The sequence below is a fragment of the Corvus brachyrhynchos genome, unplaced genomic scaffold (assembly GCF_000691975.1).
Source record: "Corvus brachyrhynchos isolate BGI_N302 unplaced genomic scaffold, ASM69197v1 scaffold1083, whole genome shotgun sequence".
Classification (NCBI taxonomy): Eukaryota; Metazoa; Chordata; class Aves; order Passeriformes; family Corvidae; genus Corvus; species Corvus brachyrhynchos.
In genome coordinates, this window is record NW_008236967.1 from 30751 (window position 1) to 40308 (window position 9558).

General features: G+C 36.6%; 1 protein-coding gene across 1 annotated transcript in view; it reads left to right on the forward strand.

Annotated features, from left to right (window-relative positions):
* LOC103611749 (protein patched homolog 1-like) overlaps positions 1-5004 on the forward strand; it is a gene marked incomplete at both ends in the record, with an annotated part of 29672 nt that extends 24668 nt beyond the window's left edge. Inside the window, 3 exons of the mRNA XM_008629312.1 lie at positions 1894-2077; positions 3023-3303; positions 4867-5004. Of these exons, the coding sequence (XP_008627534.1) occupies positions 1894-2077; positions 3023-3303; positions 4867-5004 (603 nt within the window). The remainder of the gene's footprint in view (positions 1-1893; positions 2078-3022; positions 3304-4866) is intronic.
* Between the last annotated feature and the right edge of the window lie 4554 nt (positions 5005-9558).

The following is a 9558-nucleotide window of genomic DNA, read 5'->3' on the forward strand; positions in this document are numbered from 1 at the left end:
TCCTTTGTGATTATTGGCTGGCATGGGTTAAATGCTGTTCCTGTCTCATACACACATGCACACAGTTTCCTCTGCAATTGGTGTGGAAGATGCTACTCTGCATCCTTAGGTAGGTGGAGACTGGTCCTATGCAAGACATAAAGCCAATTTAGCCTTGTTGTCCTAAGTGGCATCATTCCTGATTTGAATCAGATTATTTTATAGGGATGACTTTTGCTCAGCCTTCTGCTGCGGCTTTGAATCTAGCATTCGCAATTATTTGGTTAGTTCCTACCAATTTATTCAAAATACACATTTTAAAGAAAGATGTTTACAAATGATAGTGAATGGAAGGGGACTGAAATAACTATATGCTGTACAATATTATTGTACTGTCATTACTAAATATACTGTAGTAGAACTGAGAATGGCAGTTGGTTGAGCTGCCTAAATAAAATGCATCTTAGATTCTTTCACAAGGTTATCACAGCATATAACTGCTTCTTCTGCTTTTTAGTATCACATAGGTAGGTGAAATATGCTGGGTTTGACTCCTTATGCCAAAATTTTATTTTAATCCTCTTAAGAAAAAATTGTGCAGTAACCTAGTTTCTTCTCTCCTAGAATCATTGACTCAGTCCTTTCAGGCAGAAAATAGTCTCTCTAGTGAGTTTCTCGGTAGATCTGCTTATTTTCATTTTTTACTGACATTAAAGGTGACAAATTTAGGGATTACACTGTTCAGTTACTATGGTGTGTAAAACACATTGCTATATGGCAGCATGCAGCATGCTGTCAGGTTTGAATGATGCTTTAGCTATGAATTCAGCAAAGGTGAGGAGCCAAAGGGAAAACCTTTAATGAGATTTTGTTTAGCAGTGTCTGCCACATACTCTGAAGAACAAATGTGATTATACTACAGCTGTTGATACAATTTCCTGTGCCTGGGAGGAAAAAAGTGTGGTGCACCCACAAGGGCTGAGTACTGTACCATCCAATTCCAAAGACAGCTTGAAGACATACAGTTGTTGCATATCCTGTGTATTAATTGAATCCAGATCCTTGGAATCTAGGTGTGGGGTTTTTTTGGGGGGGGGAAAGGTTGACTTTTTTTTAACTGCTGTCACTGCTGTTCTTCATTTCATTAAAAGGATCTGAAACTGGAGCCAAGTCAGTGTTTTAAATAAACAAATCAATCAAAGAAACCCCACAGTAATACTTTTAATCCAGAGATCTCTGTCAGAGCTCTAGCTGTGCAGTATTTGGCTGAAGAACCCTAGAAGAATACCACTGCTTTTTACCCCATAGATAAATTTGCCAACAGTGACCCAAATAACACAGTGCACTTGTCTGGGGTTTTTTTGCACTGGGCATTTTCTGAAATACATAGATCATGGGAGACAAGTGTTAGAAAAGTTTATACAGATGTTGTTTTAATTTTTATAGCTCTCCATTTACTGGGTGGCATTTTCTTCAATGTTAGCAACAGAGGTTAACTGCACAAGGGCATGTATAGGCACTCTTGCCAAGTTTTTTTCCCTTTGCTTTAAAATACATTTCTTCAATTCTGCTGTTTTTCACCCTCGGTTACAGACAGTTTTTTTGAATTTGTATTTAAATTGTTCAGTTTGTTCTGGAACCATCTGCTGATTTAGTGGGTATTATAAAAATTATATAAATATTAGTTTATAAATAACCACTTTCCACTGTTGCTGTAGTTGTTTAGATTTTTCTTCATTCTCACACAATAGTTTTCTGGTAAGTCACTTCAAGTGAAAGTTAATGCTATTTGTCTTTTTCTTTCCCCCTTCCTATATGTGTGTTGCATCTCCAGGCTTTTTGTATTAAGCTTTGCAGCAAGAGCCCTGAAAGCAAAACTCATTCTGAATGGCTTCTAATTTTTGCATTTTTCAGTTGACTAAACAACGTTTGGTGGATGCAGATGGAATCATTAACCCAAATGCTTTTTACATCTACCTGACAGCCTGGGTTAGTAATGACCCTGTGGCCTATGCTGCCTCACAAGCCAACATCCGGCCTCCCCACCCAGAATGGGTCCATGACAAAGCAGACTATATGCCAGAAACAAGGCTGAGAAGTAAGTAACATTTTATCTTAATGTCTTACAGTTTATATAGGTGGTCTCACCCTTCCTTTAAGACCTAGTAACTACAGTTGGGTGATGCTGTATAGGGCTCAGAAACATAAACAGAACAATATATTGTGTTACTCTGTAGACTCAGGACACAAGTGCAGTTGTTGAATCTAGTGTAATGTGGCACCACTGAAGGGTTTTATCATGTTGAAAAATGAGTTTATAACAGTTTCTAGCAAAGTTCTACGAACTTATAAGCATTGCTCCTAATGTCACTTGATAGTTCTGTATGTGAGAGAAACCTGGAGATTGCATTAAATTCCTGAATTTCATCATGTTTATCCTCAATTTTTGATATGTAAGGAAATTTCATCTAGTTAGCTCATATGTATAAGATACCAACACCAATATGGTACAAGAGCTATTTTGGGGAGGAGTCTGTGTGAGTGGGTGCTCTCCTTATGTCCCTCCCACTCTGTGCTGTTCACTGTTTTGCATCCTGAGCAGCAATGTTGGTTCACCTTACTTCACTTCAGTAATTTATTTGGAGGATTGCTAGTTGGACACCAGTGGGGAATGGGAGAGTACATGTGGGGGAGGACTGGTGCTCTTGAAAATGTGATTTCGTAACAAGCTAGCTGTGCTTCAATGTATCCAAACCCTAGGACAGGTATTCAGTACAAAGCTGGTGAAGATTGCATACATATATTGAAATCTGTAGTTGTTAAATGATATAGAATTGTTTGGGGACTTGATAAAGGCTGTGTTTATCACAAATATAGTAATTTCCTTTATTTAGAGTGTTTTAAGTGTCAGTTGTTCCAAAGATGCAAACATTTAAATTCAACACCTTTAAGCATTCTGCTATAGAGAACAAGTGTCTTGTTAACAATGCTGTCTGTGTATCTCCTTCCCAAACATGTTAAAACATTGCTATACTTTTCCTAGTTCCAGCAGCTGAGCCCATAGAATATGCTCAGTTTCCTTTCTACCTCAATGGATTGCGTGAAACTTCTGACTTTGTGGAAGCTATCAAGAAAGTGAGAGCTATCTGTAATAACTATGCTGGTATGGGGATTGCCAGCTACCCAAATGGTTATCCATTTATATTTTGGGAGCAGTATATTGGACTTCGTCACTGGCTCCTTTTATCCATTAGTGTGGTTTTGGTTTGCACGTTTCTGGTGTGTGCCCTCTTCCTCCTGAACCCTTGGACGTCTGGCATCATTGTAAGTTTATTATAAGGGTCGTTGTTGAAGTCAAATTACTTTCAGCATAGCTCTTTCTATAATCAGGAAGGTTTTGTTTATGTCTGGGCATCTAATAGAGTATGTATATGGCATCATTAATTATATATTTATTCAGCTTTAGGGGGTAGAGTTCATGCTAAAGATACAAACCTTTATAACCTTTGTCCACCTTAACCTTTGTCCTTTGTCCACCTTTTTGCAACTTTAAAGGTTTTGTTATAAGGATACATGAATTTTTACCTTTGTTCAGATGCCCATTAACATGAAAAATAAAGACACTTAGGAAAATTTAGAATGTTATTAAATATTAATGTTATTTCTATTTAGTTTTTCCTTCCTTCTGTTTATCAATGTTATTTTTCAAGGCAGTTGCTTGTGACTAACTTGCCTGTAAATTTTCCCACTGGTTTCTGAATGCAGTCTTTCTGGAAAGACTGAAATGGTTAGGTTGTACAGTACACACTGAGAAAAGAGTGTAACTGGGCTATTGAGGAAAAAGTTATAAAATTATAAATTGAAGAGAATACTCCTCCAAGCTTTCTGCAAGGTACCATAAGCCTCATATTAAACATTCAAGTTAAATTGGATTATGATGTTCCTATGTTTAAATTCCATAAACTGTTATATGGTTTTTGTGTATGGTTTCATAAATGTTGTGTGGCTTAGAAAAATGTAAAACAGTTGCTAGTTTTTGTATTATACATTTATATAGCAAGTATGTTAAAAGTTAAATGTTTAGTCTAGAATATTTTTCATAGCACTGAATCAAGCAATTTATGTTATTTTTCTTGATTCATTAGCTTATGAAATAATTTATTATAGTGCATACTTTTATCCCTTGGAAAGGTGGTTTATTTTCAGTCTGACATTGCTTTTTAAGTTTGTCTCTTTTTCCTGCTTTGCTTTAGAAACTTTGAAGTTGATTCCATGGATTTCCTCCCTTCCCTTATTATTTTTTACAAGGTAGATGAAAGAAAAATAAAAGCTTTCCCTTGTATTTATCTATTTGCATTGTCCATATAAATCCCTTCAAGTATCTTTAATGCTCAAAGGCCCCCTGTAACCTAAGACTCATCAGCTAATTATGACATTCACCCTCTTCTGGGCTTTAAACCTATTCTGGAGTCATCCTCACTTACATTTGGAGTACTACAAAAACAATTCCAATGCAGTTATTTGAAAGTTAGTTTTTCTAAAAGGTTTTTCAGAGAAACAGGTGAAAAAGAGAAAAATTATGTTCCAGTGAATATCCATGAGAAGGAAGAAAAAAATTATTTTTCAAATCACACTGATAAATTGTTACCAATAGAAAAATGATGCTTGATTTCTTAAATGGTTCTTGGAATAATAATTTAAACTGACTCTTTAGAGGGTCATTGCCATTGAGCACAATGAAACAAAGAAAAATGGCTTGTCTTTGGGGATAGGAGAAGGAATGATATGAGGGATATATTTTATAGTCCCCATGTTGTTTTGTAATATCCTTCTTCTTCATTTGTCTAGAGTATGAGAAGTTACTAATGGCTGTTTGAAATCATCTAGGTGGTGGTGCTGGCTCTGATGACTGTGGAGCTGTTTGGCATGATGGGTCTAATTGGAATAAAGCTGAGTGCAGTGCCTGTGGTTATCCTGGTTGCTTCTGTTGGCATTGGTGTGGAATTCACTGTTCATATTGCTTTGGTATGTAAAACTAGAAAACATTTTCAAAGTATTTTAAAATAAAATGGTAACTGTTATTATTCCAAATCCTTACTTAAACTCCTAAATCAATGGCATGATTTTCAGAAAAGTATCAGTCATAAACTTTGCACAAAGTTTTTTGTGCCATTTGGATTGTCATAGTAGAGTACATCTGATCTGAAGAAATTGTTCCTAACTGTTGAGTCAGTCTCCTAGAAGATAAGAAGGACCAGATAACAATATTTTAATATTAATAATGCTTTTTGAAGACTGTGATTAATTAAGATCATGGGTAAATGTATCTGGTTGTGTGAGACATACATAAAGCAGAGCTCTTAAAATTTATTATTTAAGCCACACTCATTCATCATCTGCAGCCTTGCTGTTGTTCACTCTCAGTGCTATGTAGTTTTTTATGCCCATTTTGTGTGTAGATTGTGTATCTTGTGGTAAAGAAACCTTCAAAGGGAGATATTCAAAATGATATGTCATTTAATCTCTGGAACACTAAAATTTGAATGATTTTAATTTTTCATTGGAAAAATCACCTTCTTTTCAAAACCCAGCAGCTATTAATAATGAGCTCAAATGTGCAATCTGCAGGGAAAGAGTATTCCAATGTAATAAAGAGAAGCAGAGAGGAATAAATGTTTGAATGTTTTATAGAAACATTTTCAACAGTTTCAAAGTTAGGTGTTCAAATCTAGAGCGTACCTAATCATCCAACTTAGTCAACCTGATGTACAGAAGTGCAGAAAAATGACAGTTTTCTTGCAAGGGAGCCATTTTGGATGTTCGTTATGAAAAACTCATCCTGCTTTATTTGGTGACCAAGACTGGATGGAATAAAAGGCTATTTTTCTGTATTCACATTTGACACTGGAAGTGCTGATCTATGCAATGTTAAGGATAAGTTTAGACCAAGGCCTGATTCCTATTTTCTGCCAATTAAGCAATTTTTATACTAAATTGGAGTTTTTAGATATTTTCTTAGAAATTAGGGAATTTCAGAATTTAAATATTAATATACTACAAATGAAAAACTTCCCATGTTTTAAAACATTTTCCATTTATCTGTTCTTAGTGGTGTTATATCTCAGAATTCTCAACATTAAATAGGGAAAGGTCTCTTCACACACTCAACATAAATCATTTTTCTATAAGACTATTCTAATCCATTTTTCAGAAGAATGCTATTTTAAGAATATCATTGTCTTCATTGATTTGAATCTTACCATATTAAAAAGTAAGAATGGGTGAGTCTAGTCAATATAATATCATCTCAAGAAAAAGATGTTTGGAGCCTACTATAATCTCTGGTATATTAGTATCAGCAATCAAAAAAGAAATGAAAGGAGGGGAATGGAAAATGGGGTGAGAGATGGAGAGATTGGATGGAGATTTAATAGAACTTTTAGACTCAGCAGGAGGATGGGTAGACTATTGAGAGGATCTGGTAACAGTGAAAAGGAGCTGATAAAAGGAATCCAAGCACACTGGTGATGGCCAAATATTTGGAACATAGCAGGGGAGGGACTTGAACCCACCCCAATACTGAGTGAGACTCGAACTCACTACAGTATTTACACCAAATCTGCTCAGGGAGTTTTAACACTTACCCTTTGATGCCTCCCACCTGAAAGATGCCAGCTGAAATCACTTCCTGCTGGCAGTTGGATGTTTGAAGATGAGAGGATCCAAAAGTGGTAGCCTAGGGTCCAATCTGGGTCTCCAAACTGTTAATACTTTTCTACCCTAGGTATCTTATAGCAGTCTCAGGCTTTAAATCTGGAAAGGTAGTTTATTTGAGGGGTACAGCAGTAGAAACAGCTCAAGCTGGGTGCCTCCAGAGAGAGACCCTGAACAAAGAAATACCTGGGCTATTATACCCTTACGGTCTAAGTTTCCCAGCCCTCACATGACAGTTTGGTCCAATAATATAATATTTAGGTCTGGGGTCTTCTTGTTCTTCATTGGTTCTCTTAATTGTCTATAGGCAGGCTATTTCTTCTCTTATCTGTGAGGTTGCAGCTTCTGCTGAAGGGGGAGTGGCCTTCCTTGCTTCCTTATCTTTCATCGTGAACTGGCTCTGTGGCCTCCTTTTACTAAACTAAAAAGTTCAGGGTATCTAGGCTTGCAGCCTAAGGCTTCAGAAAATTTATCTATTAATGCTAAGCAAGTTATACTAAAAAAATCCTCTAAAGATCATTAAGTCCAACTTCCCTTCCATGGACAGAGACTTCTTTCACTAGATTAGGTTGCTAAAAGTCCATTCCAACCTGACCTTGAAAACTTCCCATGATGGGGCATCGACAACTTCTCTGAGCAACCTGTTCCAGTGTCTCATCACCCTCATCATAAAGCATTTTTCCTTATATATAATCCAGATCTACCCTCTTTCAGTTTGAAACGCTTGCCCCTTGTCCTGTCACAACAGACCTTGGTAGAAAGTCTCTCTTCATCTTGCTTATAAGCCCCCTTTATATACTGAAAGGCCACAATAAGACCTCCCTGGAACCTTCTGTTTTCCAGGCTGAACAACCCCAACTCTCAGCCTGTCTTCATCAGAAAGGCATTCCAACCCTCGGACCATATTTGTGGTCCCCTTCTGGACCTACTTTAACGGGTCCATGACTTTCCTGTGCTGGACACCCTAGAGCTGGATGCAGTACTCCAGGTGGGGTCTATCAAGAACAGAGTAGAGAGGCAAAATCACCACCCTCGACCTGCTGGCCATGCCTCTTGATACAGCCCAGGATATGATTTGGTTTCTGGGCTGCAAGTGCACATTGCCAGTACATATCTAATTTTTCACCTACCAGTGTCCCTAAGTCCTTCTCTGCAGAACTGTTCTCAATCCATTCATCCTCCGGGCTGTATCAGTATTGGGGATTGCCCTAACCCAGGTGAAACACCATGCATTAATATTTAGAGGGTTTGTAGAATTTCTTTTCAAGGTTAACTGAGAACCACTCTAGATCACAAATGGTAACTAAAACACAGTCCAGAATTGTATGAATAGTCACACCCTCTTTCTCTCTTAATGCTGTTTCACACTTTCTTTTCTGCCATGGGGCATTCAAGGAAAAGTATGCACTATAATTACATTTCAGCAGTGTTCTAAAACATAATGCTATCATCATTGCATATAAATTCTTTAAAAATATACTTCTGTCAAAAGACTGATTGAATTCTATGTGCACTACAAAAATAAATTTTCACATAAATTATATGGCATAATTTTATCTTTGTAACCGGTGACACAAACCTACCAAAATAGACAGTTGATGAGACCCAGCTTGAATATTTTTTTCTTTTAACTCCTTATGCTAAAAGGCATGATGAGCCTTTAATGTGTTATATACTCTTTCCTGTTTAACATTAGTAAGCGTTCTATACAAATAAAAATGCCTTTAAAAGGAAAAACATAGCTGTCATAGTGTTTCCAATAGAAATAAGGTCCCTGCATTTTGTTTGGTATAAACTGCCATGACAAATACTGTAAGAAAACATTCTTATGATACAAAAATATAAATATCATTCACAATTAAAAAGGTTTTTAAAATCCCCAAAGCAAACCAAAATAAATGTTGTCAGCCACCAAGTTCTCTCTTTGTCAATGTGACTATTGAAGTGTGAAGCAGCAGACAGGTCACTTGCACATGATATGCAGGATAAGGAATCGGGCAGGGCAGAAAAATGAAGAGAGATGAGAATGAGAACTTTTGTTCTAGTATTTTAAGTTAAGGTTCTCCATCCTTATGGTTTGGTTTCAAACAGAACACAGAGACTGAAGCAATTTTTCAGGCCCTTCACTTGCAGCAATCCATCTTTGGACTAAAACATAACCCAAAAAAAGCTAAATTATTTTCACAAAGACATCCCAATGTAGCTGTTTTAATTAAAAGTGCCAATGCAGCATGGGAAAACCAATCAAAACAACAGAGGAAAAGTGTCACTCATTAGTCCTGGATACAACAGAAAGTAATTTATATTTAATAAGTAAAAATAGAGGGGTTATTTTAAATTCTTCCATTTGATTTTTCTCACTTCCTATTAACTTCTTTCCTGCCATTAAAATAAGGTGACAAAGGTTAATGCTTTGAATGCTATAAGGAGACAGCTGAGCTGTGGCTTACCAAGAAAAAAATAGATTATTTAGCTTCTAATGCCACTCAGTTAACAGTATCAATATCAAAATAAGGCATACGCTCTTTGAATTTCTAAAACCACCAGCACCTCTCAATGTTCAGCACATTTTGAAGTGAAAAAAGAATTATTATAGTGTTTGCATACACTTGGCACCTTTTAGGAAAAATGTCAAAACACTTTTGCAAACAGTAATTAAGCCTTGCAATTCTCCTGGGAAGTAGATAAGTACAATTATGCCCATTTTATTGACTGAGAAACTAAGGCACAGGGCAGTTGCATGACTTGACCAAAATCACGTGTACCAAGTCATTAATCAAGTGGGAAACTGAACCACACTCCCAAACTCAGACTTCCTGTCTTCTATTTTATCTTGGCCCTTTGATAATGGTAGTCTATGGTACA